The sequence below is a fragment of the Balearica regulorum genome, chromosome 1, assembly GCF_011004875.1.
Source record: "Balearica regulorum gibbericeps isolate bBalReg1 chromosome 1, bBalReg1.pri, whole genome shotgun sequence".
Taxonomy (NCBI): Eukaryota; Metazoa; Chordata; class Aves; order Gruiformes; family Gruidae; genus Balearica; species Balearica regulorum.
This window is the reverse complement of record NC_046184.1, coordinates 151,457,042-151,483,587: the sequence shown is the minus strand read 5'-3', so window position 1 is coordinate 151,483,587 and position 26,546 is coordinate 151,457,042. Positions and strand designations below refer to the sequence as shown.

The following is a 26,546-nucleotide window of genomic DNA, read 5'->3' as shown; positions in this document are numbered from 1 at the left end:
GGTTCACGTTATCTGTTTTTCAGTAGTAAAAGCTGACATTTTTCAGCAGTGTCCTAGTGGATAATGATTCCCTAATCCGTGTGATACCGAAGATGACTGGGCGATGGAGGACTTGTAGGAAACCTCCTGACACACCATCTGCCATCACTGCAACGGCTCAAGGAAATAGTTTCACCTCAAAGCCGCAGTACCCAAAGAAGAGTTGGGGGGGCAACGGGTATCTATAGGAGCCCTCGCAGAGAAAAAACTCTGCCTCAAAACTGCGGAGAAAAGTGTCAGAATAAATTTATTTGGAGGTGGTGGTGGTGATGTTCCCCTCCCCCGGCGGCTCCCAGCGCTCCCGGAACGATGAGCTCGGGGCGCTGTTTCCGGGAGGGAGGGAAGGACGGGGGGCAGGTTTGAGCGCGGCACCGCCGGGCAGGGCGCCTCGCCGGGCGGGCGGCGGAGAGGCCAGCGCTCCCAGCGCGGCGGGCTTGGCGCCTGGGCTGCCTCCCTCCGCCTTCCCTTCGTCTCACCCACAAACCGCGCGGGAGGATGAACCTGGAGCGGCTGAGGAAGCGGGTGCGGCAGTACATCGACCAGGTGAGGTGCGGGGGAAGAAGCGACCGTTGGTGCGGGGTGGGGTTTGCTGGGGAAGGGGCGCTTGGCCCGCTGGCTTTCCCCGAGGCAAAGCCTTTCTCGGCCCGGCTCCCGGGGGGGAGGGAGGCCCGGGGGCGGGAGGTGCCAGCCCCTGTAGCCGCGGAAGGTGCGGGTTAATTTTGAAATAATGCCCTATTTCCTCGAGAAAAGGAGGGAGCGGGGGTGGGAGAGGAGTGCGGTGGGCCGGAAGCGCCGCCCGTGCGGTCTCCGCTGGGAGCTAAAGCGTGTGGCCTCCCAGGACCGCGACGGGGGAGTTCGTGGTTTCTTCCTCGTTTGGAAGAGGAGGAGGGGGAGGAGAAAAGCCCGCTGTGGGAGCGATGGGGCTGCTGTGTAGCGAAGGCAGGTTTGCAAGATCCCTCCCGCACGGGTTGTGCAAGCTGGGCCGTGCTTACCTGGTGATTGTAGATGCCCATCGTACTAACGTAGGGCTCTGTAGACTGCCGTAAGAAGAGCACGCTTGTTTTCATTTGTTGATGGATTCAGCAATTATGTTGCTACAGGGCAAAAAACAACAACAAAAATCAGGAAAAATGCATTAATGAATTAGGTTAAGTGTGGCATGAAACTGCTCTATTTCTGGTTCAAAGACTTCGTACTGGCATCGCTGCTGAGAGAAACCCATCCCTTCAGTTAGCAAAAACATGTGTGTGTGGCCAGCGAGCCTGACAGGAAGATTGATTGTGGACCCAAGTTAATTTGGTGGATTTTATTGTTTCCTTTTTGCTGTACTCATTTGAGTAAAACGGATTCACCAAGCTGCTTTGCCACGCAGCTATATAGATGCTTGTGCAGTTCTGAGGAAGGGGCGTTGGGAGGAATATGAGACTGCTGCTTTGTGTAATGTGGTCAGCTTACAGTACTGTGGAACTGCTCAACGAAAATTGTATAGTGCTCTGTAGGCCTGGATTATGCCCTTCTTTCATGGTGTTGAGAGCCTTATTTAAACCTTGGTTCTCATAGACAGCTATTACATAGGTGGGGTTTTGGTTTGTTCTTTTTGGTGGGGTTTTGCTTTTGTTTTTTTTCCCTGGGAGTGCAGATTGAAACCAGACTATCCTCTTGGCAAATTTGCTGGGCATTCTTAATCCCAATCAAATAGGAAATGTGGGACCACAGGATAGAAGAGGCCAGTTAGGTAATGTGTTTTGTGCTTTGTGATGACTAGAATACCATCAATGTGCATTTCAGAAAAGTCTGCCAAATCTCTACTCCAAAAGCGTAAAACAGTTTCTAAGATTGTAAATAAACCCCACAACTGTAATGTTGTGGGAAAGACCAAAAGTGATCAAGACTTTTCTAGTCTTGTGAGTCCTTGCAATGGCAGGATATCTGTTAAATGTCCAGCAGATCTTGAGAAGTATATTATGCCTGATAGCACGGAGAGTGATAAAAAAGGAACAACAGTAGCCCCTGCTTATCTGCTTGGAGAATCCAATTCTATGAGGTTTTGCCTAGCACCCCAAATCTGATGGCAACCTTAGCTGAGTTAGTGGGATATACCTGCAAACTATGCTTCTGTCAGGTCTCTAGTTGGCACCAGTCTTCTCTATTTCACCCACTTCTTCTGAACTGCAGACTTAACGGTCAAACTGTATATCCAAGGGTAAGGGAAATTCACACAGAGTATGGTTTGTGTGAGGTTAAAGCATCTTGACTGGAGAATTTCTTAATCAGAGATGGTGCTGCTGAAGTTTCTTGAAGTAATTTATATGTTCTTTTTTGTATACAGTATTCTCTTTCTTCTAAAATGTAGCATTTATTTTAACTGGAATGAGGGGATTCTTCCTACTTTTTCAGTGATAGCAAATCAGCTAATGACCTATTGCTATTATGTAGCTCATACCTTATGGTCAAAGATACCTGCATTTTATTGAAAATAAATGAACAACTTCCACCTCAAATTACCTTTTTATATACTTTAGAAATTATAGTACTGGCCCTTTTAAACTGTTTTTTGAACTTATAATAAAGATCTCAGATGTGAATTGCCATTCATTAGAGACTACGTGCATAAGATATTAAATGTGAATGATGAACAGTATATTTCAAAATAATCCAGGAAAGCTAACCCCAAATAAATACTAATTATTTTTGTCATGCTTTTACAGCAGCAGTATCAAAGTGCCCTGTTTTGGGCAGACAAAGTAGCTTCACTGTCTCATGGTAAGTAGTTGCTTTTTACATTTTTTTTTTATTAAATTCTTTCTGATAATAGTCTGTTTTCTGTTTTGGTTTGGGTTTTTTGTTGTTGTTTTTTTTAAAGCTGTGTGGCTAAATGTTGAAGTTCTGAGCCTGGTGTAAGTTTTTTGTATGATCTTTGAATTGCCATTTTTCCAAGTAGAGGAGGGCCAATCTTCCTTTCCTTTTGAACTTCGTGTTGAAATTAATGTTTGGCCAAACCTTAAGGTTTGCCTACCTTAACAGGCAAAAACCAAACAAACAAAGAGCTACAAGAGGCAGTGGTCGTTTCCTACAGGATTCACTGTTGCTCTGGGTAACAAATAGAATGTAGGTTTACCACTTGAGTGTAGCCTTTGTCTGCCTACAGCCATGGTCCATTTACAATTTTTCAAATGGTTCTAGGGGCTTGATCCCACAAAAGCTTTGGTTGCCAATAAAGTAGGAGAGTACTAAGCTGCAATCATAACTTCAAGTTGCAAAAGTCTACTGCTTTCACTTTCGCTGTTGGTAGGTTCCCACTGATCTTTTTTGAGAGACAGAATTCTGGGTTGGTTTCGTCTGCCCTGTGTCCAAGGGCAGGGTCACGTACAACTGCTGCTTTTTTTAGATCTGTATCACTGTTGTCTCTTCTTTGTGACACACCTCTAGTATGAGATCCTTTGTAGTCACTGTCCAGTGTGCTATCTGATGACTTTGAACTTGAAATCTGATTATTTTTTCATTTTAATCTCTCCCTGATAGATATTATAAGGTTTTTTTTATATATATATATATATATATTTAAAACTTTGTAATAGGATGATAAAATAGAGGAAAAACACTTTTCTAGTGAAGCAAAAGTGAATATTACAGAATCACAGAAGGGTAGGGGTGGAAGGGACCTCTGGACATCATCGAGTCCAACCCCCCTGCTAGAGCAGGATCACCCAGAACAGGTTGCACAGGATCGCATCCTGGCGGGTTTTGAACATCTTCAGAGAAGGAGACTCCACAACATCTAAAGAAGTTTTTCCTCATATTGAGATGGAACTTCCCATGTTCCAGTTTGTGCCCATTGCACCTTGTTCTGTCACTGAGCACCACTGAAAAGAGTCTGGCCCCTTCCTCTAGACACCCACCCTGTAGATATTTATAAGCATTGATGAGATCCCTCTCAGTCTTCTCTTCTCCAGGCTAAACAGATCCAGCTCTCAGCCTTTCCTCATACGAGAGATGTTCAGGTGGCCTCATCACCTTTGTAGCCCTCCGCTGGACTCTCTCCAGTAGTTCCCTGTCTCTCTTGAAATGGGGAGCCCAGAACTGGACACAGGACTCCAGATGTGGCCTCACCAGGGCAGAGCAAAGGGGGAGGATAACCTCCCTCGACCTGCTGGCCATGCTCTTCTGAATGCACCCCAGGATACCACTGGCCTTCTTGGCCATGAGGGCACACTGCTGGCTCATGGAGAGCTTGTTGTCCACCAGGACTCCCAGGTCCTTCTCTGCAGTGCTGCTCTCTAGCAGGTCAACCCCTAACCTGCACTGGTGCTTGGGGTTAGTCCTCCCTAGGTGCAGGACCCTACAGTTGCCCTTCTTGAACCTCATATGATTCCTCTTTGCCCAACTGTCTAGCCTGCCCAGATCTCGCTGAATGGCAGCGCAGCCTTCTGCTGTGTCGGCCACTCCTCCCAGTTTAGTGTCATCAGCAAACTTGCTGGGGTTACGCTGTGTCCCCTTGTCCAGGTCATTGATGAATATGTTGAACAAGACTGGACCCAATCCTGACCCCTGGGGTACCCTGCCAGCTACAGGCCTCCAAGTGGACTCTGCGCCGCTTATCACAACCCTCTGGGCCCTGCCATGCAGCCAGTTCTCAGCCCACCTCACTGTCCACCCATCCAACCCACACTTCCTAAGCTTGCCTGTGAGGATGTTATGGGAGACGGTGTCAGAAGCCTTGCTGAAGTCAAGGGGGACAACATGCACTGCTCACCCTTCATCCACCCAGCCGGTCATGCCATCATGGAAGGCTATGAGTTTGTTCAGGCATGATTTCCCCTTGGTGAATCCGTGTTGACCGTGTTTTCCGTATGAAAGTGTTTAAAGTTATAATATAAATAAATAGTTTATAATTTGTTCTTTTATTTTAGAGGAACCACAAGACATCTACTGGTTGGCCCAGTGTCTTTACCTAACAGCTCAGTATCATAGGGCAGCACATGCTCTTCGGTCACGTAAGTTGGATAAGGTAAGTCATTTTAGTCAAAGACTTACTACTGTTATTCCACTTTTAAACCTCTGCTGCTAAGTACAGTGACTTCTTCACCATCAGAGGATAAGGGTTATGGGAAATGTAATTAAAATACCTGCATGATGTAGTTTATGTGAACCAAGTATAGCCCTCTGTTCGACAGACCACATTGAAACTGTTGTCCCCAGATAGGGTCACAGACATGAGAAGGGGTCCAAGGATGTAACTGCAGCAGGTATGGGAAGGTGGAGTGTCACTTCAGGTGTAGTTGTTTAAATTGTCCTTCCGCTCTGCTAATGACTGGTGAAGGCAAGAGTGAAGCAAGTGTCCTTTGAGAGTTTAATAGAGAAGGTGTTACAGGCTTAGTCATTTTGGTCAGGAAAGGTCTTTGGAGGTGAAGGGGATGAAGAAGCCATACAACTGAAAAAGGAGAGAGCAAAATGGAGTCTAGCAGTGTAAGTAAACGTGCTCTCTCTTTGTAACTAATATGTATGAAACTTCTCTTTCAGTTATATGAAGCGTGTCGCTACCTTGCAGCTAGATGTCACGTGAGTCCATGTTTTAACCTCTATTGGAAACAAACCAAACAAAATAAAATTAGGTACCTGGCAGACAGTGTAGATGTCTATGTTCATTGGAATAACAGGTTTAAATTTTGTGACAGTTGATTTCATTCTTTAACCTTCAGTATGGTTGCCGGAGTATCCATTGTGGTACTGTTCTAAAGAAATCCAACTGACCTTTTTTCCCAGGAAAGAAAATACTCCTGTATTTTTTTGTGGGGGGAAGAATGTGAACCATTTTTGTCTCATGTCTTCGTGTTTACTGTTTTAATTGGCGGGTTGTAGTCTGACCAGAGGAGATGTGATTTATGGTTTTATAAATATAGTTAGACCATTTTTGTCTCATGTCTTCGTGTTTACTGTTTTAATTGGCGGGTTGTAGTCTGACCAGAGGAGATGTGATTTATGGTTTTATAAATATAGTTAGACCATTTTTGTCTCATGTCTTCGTGTTTACTGTTTTAATTGGCGGGTTGTAGTCTGACCAGAGGAGATGTGATTTATGGTTTTATAAATATAGTTAGCAGCTTTATACTTCTGTATAAAATGTGATACGTAAATAGTAAAATGCAGTGCTTTCACAAGACAACTGAACCAATTGGTAGATTAAAAATAGAAATCTGAAACAGAATACTGACCTGCTTATAGAATAAGATGATTGTATTTTATTAAAACCTCTATTAACTATTTTTAGAAGCATGTCTGCTTCTGTGATTTCATAATGCTGAATAATAGATTTTCCTGTAGGTGTTAATTTTGTTATTTTTTGCATATTATAGATGACCAGTAAAATAGTTGACTGCAATTGTAAAATAACATATGTCCAAATAAGAATATGAACGTATGAAAAACCTGCTGATAAGCACTGGTTGTTATAATCTGTGCCTTTGAAATGTGACACTGTGTTTATTGGTGCTTTATGTACAGATGTTTCAAATCCAACCTTCTTTTTTTTTTACATGCACATGTTTGGCTAGTATGCTGCAAAAGAACATCAACAGGCCCTGGATATTCTAGATATGGAAGAACCAATCAACAAAAGACTTTTTGAAAAGTACTTGAAGGATGAAAGTGGATTGAAAGACTCTACCACAGACTGGGAGATGTCACAATCCTCTGTAAGTGACATTTTTAAAACAAATACTTTTATAACTGAGAAAACAACTGTATGAAGTTGGAAAGTGATTTTACAGCTGTATGAATCTGAAACTCTAAGCTTTCTCTTTTTAGATAACATAATTTTCAAAAATGCTGAATTGTTCTTACAGTCAGAAGTTGCGTGTTAGCTTGCCTGTATGAAAATAACTTGGTTTGCCAAAATGAAGAGTGCTTTTCAACAACTTACTTGCAGGCACTTTGCAGGAAATTCATGATCTAGCATTGGTTTTTAGACTCTTCCAGCTCTATGTTGCAATTTCAGTCTTGATAATGTAAGCTAACACTTCTTTCAGTTGGGCTGCAAGTTCTGAGGTAACAAAGCAAGTTTTCTTCTCCTCTAGATATTTTTAATGAAATATTTCCTTAATCACTCAAGTGTTGTTCTCAGTGGGACACTTTTTTTGATCACACTTGAAAATTATGTGAGGTGAAGGTGAAGTTTTTGAAGCTCAGTGAAAAAATTCTGTATAGCCACACAGTTAAAAGGGGTCAGTATCACGTGTAGGCTGAAGAGTCTACTTTCGGAGTTATGAATTGAAGTTTATTAGCTGAAACCACAGTGAAGGTGGTTGACAGATGGCCTGTGATACTGAAGTAGCAAAATGGGTTAAATTTCAAATCCTGATATTAACAGGCTTAAGGGAGAAGTCGATTAGACTGAGTTACTGTGGTGCACCTTAATGGGAACATTTAAGCTACCACTACAAGCAAAGGAAGAAGTCCTCAGTCCTTTGGCTGTTCATTCTCGCTCCCTATTTCATGGTACTCTGGCCCAAGTGTTTGGGTGGCTGATTATTGAACTAAATTGGGAAACTATTTTGACTGAAAAATAACCCAGCCAAACCCCTCAACTTCTATCAGTCCTTACCTTCACAAATGCTTGTGATAAAGGATGGATTTGGTTTGCCAAAGGAGAGAACTACTGAAACGGGTACCACTACAAGAAATTTTAAATCAAGCTCCTCTCTAGGAATGTAGCTTTTTCAAACTTAATTTGATTAGTTTGCACAGACACTAGTTCCATAGTAAGAGTGACTGGCCTCTGAGCTGGTACCAGTATCACCACTGTAGCAGCCCCCTGGGGTTTATGAGTTGTTAACGCAGCGGTACTGTTTCTAGTGTGTAGGCTCCCCAGAGAGTTGGTCTGTCTGGTTAGTCTGATGGCATTAGATGCGTAACGTGTCAACTTTCTCCAAGTAACTTGCTGACACTCCTGTGGCCTTCTCACTGAATTGAACACCTATCTCGGGAGTTTTGAAAGAACGTGTTAGTTAAAATTGTGCTAAGATGTCTAATAACTATGGTAATAACGATCTTTCACTAGTATTGTTTCTGAAACATTTATGTTTTGGGTTGAAAAGAAGGCAGTGTTTTTCTGCTCAAAATAGTTGAGTCCATTGCTTTGGCCTTTTTCATCTCTACTGCAGTCATTCTTGTTTTGCCTGAAATCTGTGGTTTAATAGTCAACAAAGAAGTGATTCGCCTTTGGAAGTGACAATTTCCCTATATTGAATGTGAAGGGAATTTAGTATAAATAGTTTAAACTCAATATCAGAGATCAGAGCGCTGGATGTCGGAAGTAGAAAAGATAAACTCTGTCCTCCCTCTACTTAGTTCAAGCATGCATTCATTTGGTAGTGGATAACCTGACAGAGCATTCATTTGATTTTTTTTTTTAAGACAGTGGAGGCAGTATTTTATTTAAAGACAGCACTAGAAAACCAGGTTCCATCATACATGAAATGCTTTTTACTTTTCAGGGAGCCCATTTGATTTGTGCTCAAAACCAAATTGCAAACATTGATTCAGTCTTTGACCTCCAGCCCTGCTTTTCCACCAGATCAAGAGCTCTATATGCCTTTTGCGAGGGAAGATCTATGATGCTTTGGATAATAGAACCCTAGCGACATACAGCTACAAAGAGGCCTTGAAGCTTGATGTTTACTGCTTTGAAGCATTTGATCTTTTAACATCGCACCATATGCTGACGGCACAAGAAGGTCTGGATAGCAATATTTGTCAAATACAAGTAAAATTTAGCTGCTTTCTCAATATGCCTTTTTCCTGGATAAAGATTAAAGCAATACTACAAGTAATAGACTTTGAAATGTTAAGGATAGAAAATTGATTAAATTAAAATTGTAATGGCGCAAATTTACATTTGAACTTTATTTTTCAGTCTTGCAGTGCTAAGAATTAAAAGAAACAAGGTAACCCAGCTGTCCTGTTTGTTAGCTCTGGAAGCTCCCACGCTCTTTGGCCAGCCTAAACAATGTTTTTCCTGTGTTCTCAACTTCACAGACTTTGAATCCACGAAACCCTCCTGGTGTTTGCTTAGCTATAGTGGGCATGGCTTAATAGAGCATTCTGGGTGATAAAATTTGACCTGTAGAATAAATAAAAATAGTGGCGTATTATGTCATCTTTATTGAATTTCATTTAAAAGTTTAGAAGGAAAAACTAAGAATTCGATCACTAAGTTCCATAATTCAAAGTATTATCTGTTTTAGTGTATCTGTACTGTTATCTTCCTTGTAGTTTCAGGATGAGCATCATAAAATTCTTTGTATCTCTGCGTTCTTAAAATGTTGAATCTTGCTGTTTCTTCTGTAATATGACCACTTTGATTTTTTTATTTTTTTTTAATTCACATAGAAAAAGAACTTCTTGAATCTCTACCTCTTAGTAGACAATGTACAGAAGAAGAACAAGAATTGCTTCACTTTTTATTTGAGAATAAATTGAAAAAGGTAAACCCCCAAACTGACTAAAAAGCTGGAGAATGGATTGAAAGTCTTGACTTCAGATGTAAATTTTCTTGTATTCCATTTATTCTAGACATTGGAATAAATAAGGGCTTTGTAGTGTTGGTTATTTTAAAATTTATGATGCAGTAGATATCACTTTATGGGGGTAGTATAACAGTTTTGTGTAAACTTATTTTCTGCTGTGGTAACAAATTGAAAATCTGATGATTTTTTTTTAATTTTTTTTTAAGCTTTATTTTTTGAGAAACTTCTAGGTGAGGAAAAAGAACATTAATAACGTAGGCAAAATGCCAATTATCTGAAAATACTAGGATATAGCAACATATTTCCAGACTATTTTTTCCAAAGATAACGTGAGAGCACTGAAAGCCAACTATATATTGCTCAGTATTCATTTCTACACCTACATTTAAGATGTTTACACTGGTAAGCATCTTTCATGTTTTAAATGAGCTTTTAAGTACATTGTAAAGAACCATTTTACCAAATACGTGTTTTATGGACTTTCAGTTTAAAACTAAGAATTTTAAGAAGCTTAATGCTTCTTAAATATTCTTTCAGAACTAAAAATATTAATACTTATACAATCTGAGTTTAGATTGGTTGTTATTTCACATGTTGTTTCTTTTATCTTTCAGTATAATAAACCCAGTGAAACACTGATTCCTGAATCAGTAGATGGTCTTCAGGAAAACCTGGATGTGGTAGTATCCTTAGCTGAAAGACATTATTATAACTGTGATTTCAAAATGTGTTACAAACTTACTTCAGTGTAAGTATACAAAGCAACTTCGAGGGTTTTTTCTCATGTGGTGAAGTATAATAATTATGCCTGGACTTAAAGCGAATGTCATTGTTCAATGGATTGACATACATAACAATTTGATACAAAGTTTCAGGTATTTAAAATGTGTCATTTGTGTCTGGCAAGACACATTATTTTTATGATATGTAGCAGAAGTATCCAAAGCAAAACTCTGATTAATCAGCACTGTGCTGCACTTCCTGTCATCCACCCTCTTCTTTACTCTGGTATCTTCAGTTTTGTGTGTTCTCTACCTACTTATTGTTTGGCCTTCAGAACGAACAGGTTTGGATCAGTTGGTTAGTTAGGAAGTATGATTTCTCTGGCTGATTAAAAGTTACGTTAATTTTGATGTGCCAAGTATTGCGTCTCAGTTGTTAGGTAGCCTGGGCATATGCTGCTGCTCGGTTGTCAGATGGGTCAGAACAACAATATGGGTTGCTTCTCAGATACTGCAAATCTGAACACGTGGTTGAGCTATTTGTTCTGCTGGCCTGACAACTACCTTTTTAAGAAAACTGTATTTTTGTGTATGTATGTAATGCATAGTATCAGAATATTAGTGGTATAAAATAGAAGAGGTTTTGTTTGGGTTTTTTTAATAGTACAGCTTTTTCTTAGCTGAAGCTATTCTACATCACTATGTAGAATATCCCACAGAGCCCAGTACGGGGAATATTTTTGAGAAGGCTGTAGAGAATGCTGACAGTTAGGGTGAATTTAAACATCTGAGTAAAATCATGATCCTCTTGAAATAAATTACTCCAATTAAGTCAATAAAATAATACTATCACATCTTTGTTTCTGAAACTTAATTGCCACACCTTGTCTAGCAGAAAGTGGCAGGAGTAAATGTCTCCTAAGGAGGAGACTATCACAGATGCTAAAGCTTGGAAATGAGAGTCAGGGAAGTCCATATAACTTCAAAGTTTTAGACTCCTTTCAAGACAGCATTTGATATACTTGTTTATGTGTTCTTTTATACTTTTCATTTGAAATACTCTGAACTATTTAAAAATGTCTGCTAAACTTTGAACTATTTCAAAGTGTACTTCTCAGAGAATGGAGTCATAATATTGTACTTCTGTTTTAAGAGATTCTGTGAATAGATTTCAAGACATCTTTTTTTTCCCCTCTGCTTAGTTCACCAAATGCTCATGAAAAGGTCACATGCCTACAAGCCATGTCCTGCATGCAGTCTGTTGTCTGTGAGACTATCTTCCACTTCTAAATGCCACAGGAAATAAAAATTTAAATCTGAGCTAAACATGTTTCCTAAGGCATGCTGCTTAGTGTTAAGCTCAGGAAGTTGAGGACTATTGCTTGAAAGTTGCTGTCAAACGTATGGAAAAGCTGAACGGAAATGTTGTTGCTTGCTGTTTGCTGGTTAAATTTGAAGTGACATGCAAACAAATGTGCATTGTATTCTGGTTTTCTAATTGTATATTCAGCTTGCCAGAATCTTCTGTTATTGTCTTTTTTTTTTAAGCTAAATTAATAGATACTTTTCTGGTGTTAAGATAGCCTTTATTATGCTGTTAATAGTTACCTTCTAGTCACAAATAGTTTTCCAGTGCCTGAAGTGGTAATTAACTGAAACATGACATACTATAAAAGCAGCTTGCTTATAGCATAGAAAAATTTTTGAAATGTGCATTGCAGATTTATTTTATTTTGTTTTTTTAGAGTGATGGAAAAAGATCCTTTCCATGCAAATTGTTTACCTGTGCATATAGGGACACTTGTGGAGCTTAATAAAGCAAATGGTAAGAAACACAACATTTAATATGAGTCAAAAGAAGATTGTAAAGCTTCAATTTTAAAAAAGAATTAAGGATGCCAAGAAAACCCCTTATATACCGTTTAAAAAAATTACATATATTTTTCCTCTTACCTGCCATTTCAAGAAAACAGTGGTAACTGGAAAAGAAGGGAGTTTCAGAGCTGACAGCAGGGGCAGGGAGGGGAAGTAGTTGTGCAAAGAGTCGTCATTCATTCGTGATCATGAGTGTCACTATCTTTTAACCACTGGGTTGTGTAGCCAGAAAGTTAGTGAGCTGCACTGCTTCATTTCTGTTGTTTGATTTCTGTTTTGAAGTGATCTTCCTAGAGTATCTAGGTGTACTTTTTCTGCTCAAGAATAAAATATATTAATTTAAACTAGAAGGAACTCTTCAGCAGTGTGTACGCTTAGGTGGACTTTCGTATTCCATATTAGAAAAAAATCCAGACTCTCCTTGCCTTTGCTGTTGTGAAGGCCTCTTTTTAATTCAAACAAGTTAATAATCATTCAGCACCTTTGTTGGAATTACAAGAATAGCTTCCTTGCAGCTGGGATGGCTTTTTCTTATTCCAGACTGCATATAAACATCCAAATCAAGTGAGAAGCTTGAATGTCTTTAAAACCAATTGGAAAGTAGACTAAGGAGCTCATGTGATTTGCAGTCTCTCAAAGGATAGTGCATTGTATGTATACAAATAGGTCATTAAGTGTACTAGTACTTCGCAATGTTTACTGAATGTACTTTTCAGTTACTTTACAGTCAACTACATCTGAAAATGTGGCCAATACTCTGATTTTTCTTCTAAGTCTGCCCTGAGAAGCATTTTGTAAATAAGTTAGTATTTTGTAAGCCAGTTTTCATATTTTATTTTTCTGAAGCTGAGAATTGATGCAAAGTATTCCAGGACAAACTCATCAATTTAAGAGCATTGTACTCTGAAGAAATAGAAAATTCATGTACCGTAATGCTATTTCTTTTGAAATTGCATTGGCAATAGAATTTTTAGCCTGTATCTGATTACTTCCACTATTACTAGAAAATCTATTGTAAGTTACTCTAATAAGTTGTTGCAGAATTCTTATGGAGTGGGATGTATAGCTGTTTCTTTATATGCTGTGAAGACTTATGGGTTATTGTGGCTTTGGGGTTTGTTTTTTTTTTTAGTTAATTGCAAAACTGAATCTCTTTTGAGGCAGTTTGAAGTATTATCACAAACCAGAAAACATTTTTGTTCACTTATGCATTAATAACGTTAGATGTTCTGGATATTTTGTATAGAAAGCTAAAGGGCTTGAAACATCTTAATATTTTGGCATATTTTAATTTTCTTTTCTTGTTTCTTCCCACTATTTAGAGCTTTTCTATCTTTCTCACAAACTGGTGGACTTGTACCCAAATAATCCTGTAAGTTGTTCTAAGTCTTCATTGCCTGGTAGTCTTTTCTAGGTGAAAGCACATAAAAGTTGTAATAGTCAGTTTGAGCAACAGAATTCAAAATCTGTTTCTGGATGGAGCTAGTAAAAATTATTTGGTCCTTTTGTTATTGTAATTTTCTTATACCAGGGTTCTTTTTTTTTTTTTTTTTTTTTAAACAAAGTACCAGTAAAATACATTCAATGTGAGGTGTTCGCTTTGAATAATAATTTAAAACAAATGCTACAGTAATAAATGTGTACGCCTCTCTGGGCAACCTTTTCCAGTGTTTGATCCCTTCATTTTCCTTTTACTCAGTCTGAATTTCCCATGTTGCAAATTGTGCCAATTGTCTCCCATCCTGTCACTGCACCTCTGAGATGCTGCACCTCTTATTGCTGTCTTCTGTATTCCCTACCATTGAATAATAGAAGACAGCAATAAGCTTTTCACTTAGTTCTCTTTTCATGAGGCTGAATGAACCCAGTTAGAGATGTACATGCCAGCAGGTCTAGTTTGTCTGTAATACATCAAATAATTTGAAAAGCTGACTGTGATTTCAGTGAAAATGTTCTTAACTTCTCTAATTATAATCTGTTCCTCTGTTTTGCATCACGTATGATGATGTTTCACTAAAATCATCGTGATATATCTAATAACATTCTGTTTGGTTTTAATGTTTAGGTGTCATGGTTTGCAGTAGGGTGCTACTATCTCATGGTTGGCCACAAAAATGAACATGCCAGAAGATATCTCAGGTAAATATCTTTTTTTCCAGTTTTCCTTAGTGAATCTGTTGCTCACTGGCTAAATAAATGCTTAATGTTCACGATTGATTGTAAGTTCATAAAGTAAATAGAAGCTTCAATAAACTGGTAACTACTAAAATATTCCTTTTGTTGACATCCTGTTTTTGGTGTAGCAATTTAGACCTCAACCATCAAGATACTTTCAAAATGACATACAGACTTCTGTGGAATCTCTTTTGGCAGTCACCTTCCTGTTCTGGGCAGTAGTAGTCCCTGCATTTGCTCATGCTGCCAAGCTTACAGCTAGGTAATCAAGCCTCAGTTCTTAGCTCAAAGACACTCAGGGATTCTCCCAAGTTCAGGCTTCATATCCTAAAGGGAAGAGTTAGATAGAAAATTCTAACATTTGGCTGTGCCTAGTTCTTTTTTTGCACAAGCAGCCTTGGACTTTTTTGATTGATCAGTCAGTCCAGTGCTCTTTACTGTAGGTCTTCTGTATGTGTATTGATTATCGTCACTGGGGAGCAGGACCTTGCTGTGAAGTAGGGCATTTGTTTTGGTGCTGTAAGCTTTAAACTGAGAAGGCTTAAATCAACCTGTAAGGCTTTCATTTTTCTTCTCAAGACCTTTATAGACAATATATGTAAAGATAGGTTAGTAATTTAGCCTATTGAAATGCCTGGTTATTATGAGTAAGCTATTTAAATTCCTGACAAGTACCAGTGTGAAATTCTTCAAGAAGCTGTCCTGAGTGACATAGGTGTTTTGGTGGTGAAGTAAAGAACATCTGTATTAAAGCTGCAAGCATCCTTAGCCAGGTAGAGTCTATGGATGTGTTAGAAAAAAAGAAAAAAAAAAAACCCCAAAACACCCAACCAAAAAAAAAACCCAACCAAAAAAAAACCCAACCAAAAAAAAACCCAACCAAAAAAACCAAACACACACAACCCCAACCTAAACAAAAAAAAAACCACCGAACCATCAGAATTCAGGGTAGTTATGGTAAAGAGGAAAAAAGGTCTGGTAAAAGTGAAATAGTAACAAGATGCCCAGATTTCTTGGAGAAGAATGGTAGTGTTCAACTACAAGGCTAGGGACAACTGTGGGCTAGGGAGTAGTTTTTGGAAAAGGATCTGGAGGTACCATGGATAAAACCACAAGCTCATTGTTTTGGAGTCACGGACCATCATGCTGGAGTATGCTGGACAGGGCAGAAGGCACAGCTGGGCAGTGCCCAGGATCACATGAGGGAAGCATCATTCTGGCTGCTCCAGAAGGACCTATCTGTATCCTTCACGTCTTGCAAAAGGGCTTAGTTCATCTCAGCTCCAATTAGGAAAACATTTGTGGTAGAACACAATCCATCTTTTATAACAGTAACGAGGCTGTATTGTAATGTGTCACTGTTGACAAGTCAACATGTGTGGAGAAATCAAGATGGTTGTGAGGCATTTGAGTTGAATTCAAGAGAAGGCAGAAAAGAAGCGTTCTGGAGAAGGTGGCCAATGAGGAAGGCTCTTGAAGTGATTGAAGATGTCTAGGATATAGAGTTGGAAGATGCAAAAATTCAAATATGTAAAGTTATGTCCCAGGAGACAGAGAACCAACTGTTGTCTAGGATCTGTGATGAGAAATGATGGGTTTAACTTTGACAAACAAGATTTAGGTTAAATGATAGGAAAAAATGAAGTCGTTAAGCAATAGCATAGATTATTTGTGGAACACGTAGGATCCTTATGTCAGAAGCTTTTAAGAAAAGATTGGGCATGTCTGTCATCAGCTCTTTAGTTATGAATGCCCTTACCTTCAGACTGAGAAAACAATCTATAGAGCTTTCTAATGTTCCTGTCAAGTCCATCTTTTTGTAAAGACTCCAGGTTGCACTCTTGATGCTCAGGTTGCAGGTCTTCAGCTCAGGACTTGAGTCACATTCTGCATACTTCTCTGATGCGCAGCAACTGTCTGCTGTGTGACAAATAAATACTTGTCTTCATTAAGGCTAGTATAAGTATATGGTAAAATTTCAAAATGCAGTTCAACCTAAGTGTTCATTTGGTGTTTTCATATCCTGCTTGTGAAACTTAAATTTGCTGGAATAAATTTATTTTGAACTGTATCACTAGAATTTTGTAATACATTATGAGTCACTACTACTGTTTTCTGTATTTTGCCCAATTCACCTATTATATCATTGTTTACGTTCTGTAATATCAAATAATTCCTGCTGTCCATGAACAACAACAGAAACAATGCAATGAATTCTTGAAAATGTGTGATACTTTTAAGTGCTGAATACTTTGTTGAACTCTTAAAATTAATTTTGTTTACCACTGGTCATTACAGTGGTAATGACTATCTATCTTAATAGATACCTAATTGTGGCATAGCATTGCTGCGTAAGTAGTCATCTGAAGCAGATGACATTTAATTTCAGATGTGTTTACTTGTGACTTGCTTTTGTTTTTAGCAAAGCTACGACACTTGAGAGAACCTACGGACCTGCATGGATAGCATATGGACATTCATTTGCAGTTGAGAGTGAGCATGACCAAGCAATGGCTGCATACTTCACAGCTGCACAGCTCATGAAAGGGTATGTCAAATATGTCCTATTCAGAAAAAAATTAAAATTAATCCATGAATAGTGTAGATGTTGATCTATATCCCTGTAAACAGCAGGACTACATTTGCAACAATTATCTGGTAGATAACAAAGGAAGAAAAAAAACCCCAAAGAATTTAATCATCTACATTTAACTGCATTATTTGTGATTTTATAAGTTCTAAAGTCAAGATTTATATTTAGGTAATCTATGTTCTACCTGAAAGTTGTCTGAAATTTGTGAATCATTTTTGTCATACCATGTCATAAACTGCTGTATAGTAGTATCTTGAACAGCTGTTTCATGCTGTGGAGAAGGTTGTAAAATGGGTAGTGTGCTACTCATGTCATATTGCATGTAAAACTACTGTATTTGCTTGTAGTTATTAGTAAATGTAATCCCTTTAATTATGACTTCTTCCATATTCTATTTGTAAATGAAATGTATGAAGGAAACTAGGAAAAAAAAAAAACCCTCAGAACTAACTTACACACGGAGAAAATACATGTAATTCCAGAGCAAGTTACAATTACGTACTGGAGTTCAAATTCTCATCAATAACTAACATGTAAAGTCTTTTCAACTGGCCCTTAGGTTAGTAGTGCATTTAAATCAGCTTTCACTTGCATGTACATAAACATATGCAAACACGGTTGGCATTTGTTTATAGTTTGTGACACCATTCCTGATAAGTGCATGTTTGGGTTTTTGTGGTTTGTTTTTTTCAGGTGTCATTTGCCAATGCTCTATATTGGACTGGAATATGGTTTGACCAACAACTCGAAGTTAGCTGAAAGGTTTTTCAGCCAAGCTTTAAGCATTGCACCTGAAGATCCTTTTGTTATGCATGAAGTTGGAGTGGTTGCATTTCAAAATGGAGAGTAAGCTCGCAACAGGATTAAATACAATCTTAAATATGGATTATTCTGAAGTGTAATATGCTAATATATCTACTAAAGTACATTGAACCGTAGTTTCTTTTGGTTCTAGTTTAGATAGTGTTTACCCTAAACCCTTGCTTTCTACATTATTCTTCATTGTTTAAGATTGAATGAGGAAAGCTTTTAATACTTAAGAACATGCAGAGATCGATTATTATCTGGTGTGTGCCTGTCATTGGGCAGTTGCACGCCTGGAAGAGGCATCTGTCTGCACACACAAGTGCACACATGGTATAAAATTTTGTACAGCAAAACATTTTGTCAGCTCAGGAGGTTCCAAATGTATTCTGAAAAAAAAACCAAAACCACCCAGATATAAGAAGTGTTTAGTGAATATTCTTGGTTTGCTTCTGATTTTTTAACTTTGTCTCGTTAGCTCTCAAGAGCACATGGAAAATATAGCCAAACTGTTTTTTACATTTAATTTCACTCATATAATGAAATAATGTTAAAGAACTGTTCCTGGTAATATGGTTTTCTCATGCTGATAATGAAAACTCTTCATTAATTTACTTTTCTCCTCTTCCACCCCCTCAATTCTTAGCTGGAAAACTGCAGAAAAGTGGTTTCTTGATGCACTGGAAAAAATCAAAGCTATTGGAAATGAGGTATTTTTCCTAATAACATGCACAATCATAAATTTGTAATACTCCAGGAAATTCTGTAATATCTTGTGACAAAATATGTTGTGCTTATTTTAAGATAGGAGCAATACAATATAAATTTGACTTTAAAACTTCAACCATCTACTTGTAATTGAGTATGTTGGGGTTTTAGATGAGAATCATGACACATTATCTTCAGTGCTACAGGAAAAGGCAAAAAGTATGTTTCTGTATGAAATAATAACAAAAAAAAAAAGCATTGACTGGAGAGTGGAATCCAGGTCTGAGTCTTGGGTCTTAGTAGACCAATGGTTCTTGACCCAAGGTTAGAACTGGGTACGTGTGTGCAGGTGGTTTCTGCCACCTTAAGTGATAACCATTTCTTGAATGACTTCCACTTTTGTTTGGACGTAATTCTGTAGGTGTGGATTTGTTTTCTTTGTACCAGGTAGAGGCACTGTGTGGGAGTGGGACCAAGGATGCCTCACTGACTTCCTGAGAGTAATCAAAATAAGCACGGACAAAATGTTTGTCAGGAAACATGCTTGTAGTTCAGATGCTTTTGTGAATTGAAAGTCAAGCATTACAACCCCAATTCCTCAAAAACTGGAACACACAAATGAGCTTGTACCTATTGGTAGTACTGTTTATTTTATTTGTGTGTCATCATCTTGTCTAAAAGAAACACATTGTACTAGACTAACTTAAGATGCCTTAATGAAAGCAGTACCACCTTGTGACAGGCTTCCTGTGAATTTTAGGATAGATTTTCTCAATTTTTAGCTCAGATTTAGTTAATGAGAACACCACCCATGCTACTATGGTTGTTAACAAAGCATCTCCTGTCAAGATAATGAAATTGCTTCTAGAGCACAATAAATCTCCTATAAAGCAGAAAGTGCTGAAAAAAAATGTAATCTTCATGCAGACAAGGCACACATTTACTAAAACAAGCTGCACAGATACTGATTTATATGCTCACCAATATATAAATAGGGTTGTTCTGTTTTAGTTAAAGCTGTATTGTTGTTTGTGCAAATGCCACAAACTTTGTAGATTAGGCTAAAATTTATGCATATCCCTAAATTCTTTTCTGTGTGGTATTTTTCTTGTTTATTGACAAGTACTAAATATCAACATATCTATAAACACACAAATGGGAAATTTATAATTATGAGTGGGAAACACCTAAAATAACCAGAGATACAGAGAAGCTCTTACATTGTTAGAAATGCAATTGAGTCCAAATGATTTTTCTTTTCAGCAAAAAGTGTTTTTAAGGATTTTGTTGGCTCAGATTGTCTTCTGTGTGCCTTGTAAATGAGCTGATTTATTTAGAGCAGATGAAGTTAGACTATAGAGAAGACAGTAAACAGACCTTCAGTATTCATGATTGTTTTTCAAACACCTAATTTGGGGGATCGTCGGTGTTCCTAGGCCGAGAGACTTAATGTGGTTTTTAGTTAAGTAGAATACATATTTTGTTTGGTTTGCATCCAAGTTTACTATTGCTGACCCTTTAAAGAAATTTAATTGGGTTTGGAGAATGGAAAATTAGAAAAATTAGTTACTGAATAAATGTTTTGAGCTCAAATATGTGTTTTGAAAAGAATTGAAAATGGTTGTGGTATTTTTCTTGGTCATGAATGAATTGACTTGTTCATTTGTAATTTTTTTTTTTAAAGTAGACGAAATTCAGTTATAATCTGGGAAGCTGCAGTTATTTGAATTGTTGCATTACTTTGCAGGTAACAGTTGATAAGTGGGAGCCTTTATTGAACAACTTAGGACATGTCTGCAGAAAACTCAAGTAAGCAGAGAGTATTGGAGCTACATTTATCTGGAATATACACAAATGTGTTTTCTCTAGGCCTACTTCTCATTAATATCAAGATTATGTACCACATGAGAGCAGTGTAGAAGCACCTTATAAGAACAAGATTCCCTAAATCAGCTTGTGAACGTAAATACATTAATCGTCCTTTATATCCAGTTTACTACGCACAAGTTAAAGTACTTAATGTAAAATCCTTTCTTTAACTGTTGATTCTTATCAGATAGAAATTTGGTTGTAGGCTTTTAGATCCTCATATGGGTCTGAATTCTAACTGGCTACTGTCCCAGTCCTGACATACTTGAATATGTCCACTGATTTAAATAACAAAGGCAGTTGTGTGCTGATTAATTGCTTGGATCTGTGCTTATGGGTTTGGTTTTTTTTAATTGAAGTGAAATATGCAGTGACATTAACACAGCAATAAAATACTACTTTATGGTTTTTGAGAACAGAACTATTTCATATTTCCATTCTAGAAAAAGAGAAAGTTCTAAGTACATATGCAAGCTTTAACAGTTTTAACATAGAGAAATGTTTTCTCATTAATTACCTTAGTCTCATTTTAACCAGTGTTTTCTTTTGTATAATCAGTACCATATCTTTTTTGTGTGTGTGTCATGGTTTTAATTGTCCAGTTGGTATATACTGTAATTTTTCTTTCAAAGCTGCTAATGAGAATGTGATTATGGTAGATATAAGTTGTACTTCTGCTTTGGCTTTGGTAGTAATTGCTTCGTGCTTGAATTGCCAATTATACATCCGTATTTCATAATGAAAATGAAGTCTAATAGTTACTTCTTCTGCCAAGATCAAACAAAAGGCACTGCTTCTGGAATCTGTAATTGCAGGATTTTTTTCAAATACTTGTATCATTTATAATTCCTTTTGTCTTTTTTTTTTTAATTTCTACAGTAAGTTATCAACTGCTTACATCGCACTTAGGACAACTTGCAGTGTATTACTTGTTCAGGTTCAGAAAGCCAACCTAATGTATTTCTACATCCTTGTAAACCATCTTTCAAGAAAATCAGATTGAGAATTTAGGCAGCTGTACATATGCTTTGACAATTAAAAAAAAATCTTTAATAGCAAATTTACTAGTATTCATAATACATTATGAAAAAATTTACTGGATATATGTCTACTCACTAGCATGTGGCTGAAATCTGAAAGCAGCATATTAAAATACAGTGGTAGTTAATTGGACAGGCAAATACTATGAGTGAAAATAAAATTCAAATCATGGGTAAGTTTTGTGCAGCAAGCAAACGGTTGCATAATTTTTCTGCCTCAGTTGTTACTTAATGCTCTCTAACAACTTCATGTGTTGCTGTTTGCATAATTTCATTATAGCTATAGACATTAAAATGTCTTCTGAATAGACAATTGCTATCTTTATTTTTAACAACTCTGTACCAGGATGTCAAATGTGACAATTTCTCAGAGTAATGTACATTTAATCCTTGTGTTATGGAATACAAATGCAATAACCAGTCTAATTAATGGATAATTTTCCAAGGAAGGGTGACTGATATTTGAAAGAAATTAGGGATCTGTGTAAACCTTCTTTTCTGATACAGATGGTAGAAAAATGGAAGTGACAAAAGTACCAGCGTATGTAGCACTGAAGGGTTGGGAAACTTCTGCCCAGAGAGCTTTTCTCTCTTTGAACAATGAGTGATTTAGTGTTGTATTGCTCCTTCGCCCCCCTGGGGAGAAAAATGAAAGCTACAGAAAGCAAGCTAATGTTACAATGAGCATTATTAAACATCTAAAGCGATTTACCACATCAAATTGCGAAGATCATCTGCAAATGGGGCCTAGCTGTAGGCAGCTGTTGTTCTACATAAGGGAAACAATGATTTCTCAGTTATGTTGAGGAAGAAAATTCTCAATATCCATGAGTCTTTTGTGCATTCTATTATGTTCAGAGTATGAAGTAATAATTTTTAAGTTCTTGTAGGACTGTGTGCCATTGAGCTGAAGAAAATATCGATACAATACTATAAAAACACCTTTCACCCTGAAGCTTACTAATAGATCTTCTGTATTTAACCCTAACAGGAAATACGAAGAAGCACTGGAATACCATCGCCAGGCTCTAGTACTAATTCCTCAGAACGCTTCTACTTACTCTGCCATTGGCTACATACATAGTCTAATGGGCAATTTTGAAAGTGCAATCGACTATTTTCATACGGTATGTAACTGGCTTAAATTAAAGTGCTGGTCACAGAGTCTATATTCATCCTGGTTTGGTTTTTGAAACAGAGAACCAACATCTTCTCCAGCCTCTAAATTGGTGTTTATTTTATAATCTTAGGAAGATTTTTTCAAAAAAATGTTACGTTTTCTATTGATTAGGTGAAAAAATGGCCGCTTGTGAAACTTAGTAATTGGATCCTTCTGTTTAATAAATTAATTGAATATCATAATTGTCATATACATTTTACGTACATAATCTCATGCAGCTGAAATGATTTAAAATACTTCCAAATACTTCCAACCTATGCCTTGAAGTAGAAATTTTACAGCAAGTGCAACATTTAAAGATATGATATTTTCTGTTGCCTCAGATTTATCTGTATTATATGATCCTTGTATGTAATTATTGCAGGACAGTTTTGGTGATCTCAGGTTTTCATAGAGTAACAGTGAATTTCCCTCAGTTGAATTTTCAGCATTCAAGTTGACTGCTTGAAGTTCTATTTACCTAGAAGCTTGTAGTACATACATTTAGTTGTAATTACTTTAAGCATGTCTCAATCTATTGCATTACAGATTGTATCTTAGCTATACAAAATTAACTTCCTCACAGGTTTTATAATCGTTATTTTAGTAGTATGTTATAATTCATGATTTGTGAATGATTATCTGTCTGTACATATATCCTTTTCTGGGGTTTTTTTGCACTTCAGCCAGTTCATATGACAGTATTATTTTGCTTGTGTAATGTTTTGCTTTTACAGTGAAGACTATGCTCTGTGATAGCATTGCTGAGCAACAAAACAACAAACTCAGAAGCGTCATGGACTTAAGATGTAAATGGTTTTAGTTGCTACTTGAATACTTGTTACTTTTTTGTTAATAGGCCCTTGGTCTTAGGAGGGATGACACATTTTCAGTCACAATGCTTGGACATTGCATAGAAATGTATATTGGTGATTCTGAAGCCTACATTGGTAAGTCTTTCACTTATGTGACTCTTAAAATCACTGAGTCCTTTGAGAGTCTTAATCTTACAGCAAGACAGACTGTCTACCATTACCTAGTTAACTTAGAAAGTAGAGTATGGTTTTGTTCAGGTTTTTGTTGGTTTGGGGTTTTTTTTGTAAATGGCTTAATGAGTCAGAACTTAGCAGCAATTGCAGGTGACCACTGTTCTTTGTAAGCATCATCACAGTAAATTCTTACCTGTATAAAGAAAGGAAACACTTTGCCATTGGAGGTGGTGGTGGTTTCTTTTATAGAAAATATTGATTTGTGGCAGCTTAGAAACCAAAGGTAATGGAGAAAAAATGAAATAGAAATAATGGAGTTAGAAAATCAGAGGACTTGATTTCAGCTAATGCTGCTGTAGAGAGATACGTGCAAGGCATTTCACGATGTCAAAACTCTGCACTGTGGAGACAGGATAAATTCTGCCTCCCAAATTACAGCTTTACATTCAGTTAAAAAAAAAAGTGCTTCATAACAATAATATGTTGCATTGCCATAGTTTGAAAAAATTCTTGAAGGCTTTCTGCCCAAAAGGAAGACTTTATAGGGACGTATTTCTGCTTCATTGAACTTAGTGATTTATCTATAACGAACACAGTTGATGTCCTGTCAAGCATGTAAATGAGGCTGAATCCAGTAAAAGCCATCTGTGTGCACTGTTGCTTTTCCTGCAGTTTTTTGCACAATTGAAGCAGATGTTTCTTCTCAATATTGTCTTGCTCCATATGTAGTCGGTTAACGCATCTGGAAGAACCATGTAGCTGTGTGATATGCATTAATGCAAATCATGCTGCGTGTAACTTAACAAAAAAGTCTCTTAGAGAATTGGGAAGGGAATTGGCAATTACTTCTAATAACAGACTTTTGAATCTGAGTTGTATGTCTTACATTGTGGTTCTTTCAAAAAGGAGGCTGTTGGATTTTGACAGTTCTAGTCAACTTCAGTCATTAAGCAGCAACAGCTCCCTGTCAGTCTGAAAGCAGAGAATCATAGTAGTTTCTGGATGATAATTTCTTTGAAATACTTTTTTTTTTTTTCCAGGGGATAGTGTTCATTTGGAATAAACTAATGGTTTTACTGTTTTCCTAGGAACAGAGATCAAAGACAAGTTAAGATGTTATGACTTTGATGTACACACAATGAAAACATTAAAGAACATAATTTCACCTCCCTGGGATTTCAGAGAATTTGACATAGAAAGACAAACTCTGGACGAAAGTGGTATAGTAACATTAGAGACATCGCATCAAAGGAAAAGTACAGATACCAGTCGTCCATTGGAAGAAACATTTGAGATTGAAATGAATGAAAGTGATATGATGTTAGAAACATCAATGTCAGACCATAGTACGTGACCATAAATCCTGGTAGAGAGCTCATTTTGTCTCAGTGTAATATGTTTGTTTTAGCATTTTTGTTATGGTGTTATACTTTCAAGAATTTGCTATTTTTATATGAATTCCAACTACTACTCTGTATTTAACGCCAGAGAAATAATGCTTGCCTTAAGGATGATTTAAAAGTATACATGATGGACTATTTCTACAAAACTAATCATACATGATGAAGTAAAAAATAAATTCACTTTTTTTTTTAAACTGTTTACTGATCAATGTGTCTGCCATCAGTAAGACTGTGAAGGTTTAAAAATAGTAGTTAACAATGGAACTGTTAACGGTGTTGTTAAATTGAATAGCCAGTCTAATATAGTATTATTGTGGCTTCTGAGTTTTCATCCTGTCTGTGAAGAATGCTTTCTTAGTAAATAGACCAAAAAAATCCATGAAGTTTTATACTTACTACTTTATACCTATGTATTCCTTTAAGGAGCAATTTCAGTGTTTTTCCATCATTTGACTCTAATTTGGCATACATTTAATTGATGACAAAGCATGTTACTTTGTTATACTTTCTACTAGTTATTAATTTTGGTTCTTGATTCTATATTGTATTACTGAAAGATCATTTAAGGAACTGTTTTTGGTAAGCTGACTAGACAACAAACATGAATGGCATAAACATTAAGATAAATCAGTCTTACCTGCAACTACCCTTATAATAAAGTTGTAAGCCACAGCGTACTGCTGTAGGGACTGCAGTCATTCTCCTTACATGTAGTTGTTTTGTCAATGCAAAGGATTAACTGAATAATACACATACACCATTTTTACAAGTGTCTTAAGTGTGGTATTTTTAAATGTCATTGATCCACAGAAAAATGAAGGTGTATGCCTCAGACATAGTGATTTGTCCATCCGCTACACAGGACAGGTCTGTTTGCCTTCTAAGCATGGACTTTGAACGTATTTTGTGTAAATTTTTCCCTTTCCTTCTCTTCTTGCCTGTTCCACATATGCCATTTTGTGGGGCTTAGAATTAAAAACTTCACGCTACAAGCTGTCATAATTTTTCTTCTGTGACTTCCAGCTAAGTTTTGGCATTTAAAAATTTGGTGAAGTTTAGCACTCCAGACTTTAGTGTGAAGTACTTCAGAACTCAAGAACTAGCAATTTTTCTGTAGACAAAGATTTTTCATGAAATACAAAAATGATATAGTCAGCAAAATCAAATCACTGGTCTAAAATGCAATTTGTACACTGTATCTCAGTACAGTTGTGTTTTAAAACATGTATTTTCAATTATACTTTTAGCATAAAACGTATATGTTTGGTTATTGTGATATAATTTTTATCCACTCTATTGGGGCAAGGTATAAAAAAACTTGACGTTAGTGCAATTCCTGAAATATTTCCTATACCTTTTTTTGGCATTTATGTAAGTAAGAGGAGACAAGGGATGAATTCAAGTACCTATATTGAAACCTTGCTGTCATTTTTGCTTTCCAGCAGTCCATCTTTCTTGATTAATGGTCCTTTTAAGACAGACAATGTTTACTTTTAATTTTACCAATGAATGGATATCAAAGGATGGGCTGATACTGTAAACTTGAGTGATTTTTTTTTTATTATTTTTGTATAGAGTTTTGCATTAACTGAAAAATACAAACTACTACTTTTCATCCCACTACATCTGTCTCATGGCTCATTGAG

General features: G+C 37.1%; 1 protein-coding gene across 1 annotated transcript; it reads left to right on the top strand.

The window, feature by feature from the left end:
• The first annotated feature begins 391 nt into the window (after positions 1 to 391).
• On the top strand, positions 392 to 25,664 carry CDC16 (cell division cycle 16). Its single transcript, XM_075739121.1, has 18 exons — positions 392 to 582; positions 2,748 to 2,802; positions 4,950 to 5,047; positions 5,560 to 5,598; positions 6,591 to 6,731; positions 8,612 to 8,771; positions 9,427 to 9,521; positions 10,178 to 10,311; positions 12,031 to 12,110; positions 13,483 to 13,532; positions 14,226 to 14,299; positions 16,758 to 16,883; positions 17,622 to 17,774; positions 18,379 to 18,442; positions 20,188 to 20,249; positions 22,341 to 22,476; positions 23,368 to 23,458; positions 24,586 to 25,664. The coding sequence occupies exons 1-18, from the start codon at positions 535 to 537 to the stop codon at positions 24,849 to 24,851; spliced, it is 1,872 nt and encodes a 623-aa protein (XP_075595236.1). The 5' UTR covers positions 392 to 534; the 3' UTR covers positions 24,852 to 25,664.
• Positions 25,665 to 26,546: the final 882 nt, after the last annotated feature.

What these genes read in the sequence shown, in the direction of transcription:
- CDC16 (XM_075739121.1), top strand. Translation starts at nt 535, where the DNA reads ATGAACCTGGAGCGGCTGAGGAAGCGGGTGCGGCAGTACATCGACCAG. An exon ending in TCAAAGCTATTGGAAATGAG is followed by an intron (nt 18,443 to 20,187) that starts GTATTTTTCCTA and finishes ATTACTTTGCAG; the next exon opens with GTAACAGTTGATAAGTGGGA. An exon ending in CAATCGACTATTTTCATACG is followed by an intron (nt 22,477 to 23,367) that starts GTATGTAACTGG and finishes TTTTGTTAATAG; the next exon opens with GCCCTTGGTCTTAGGAGGGA.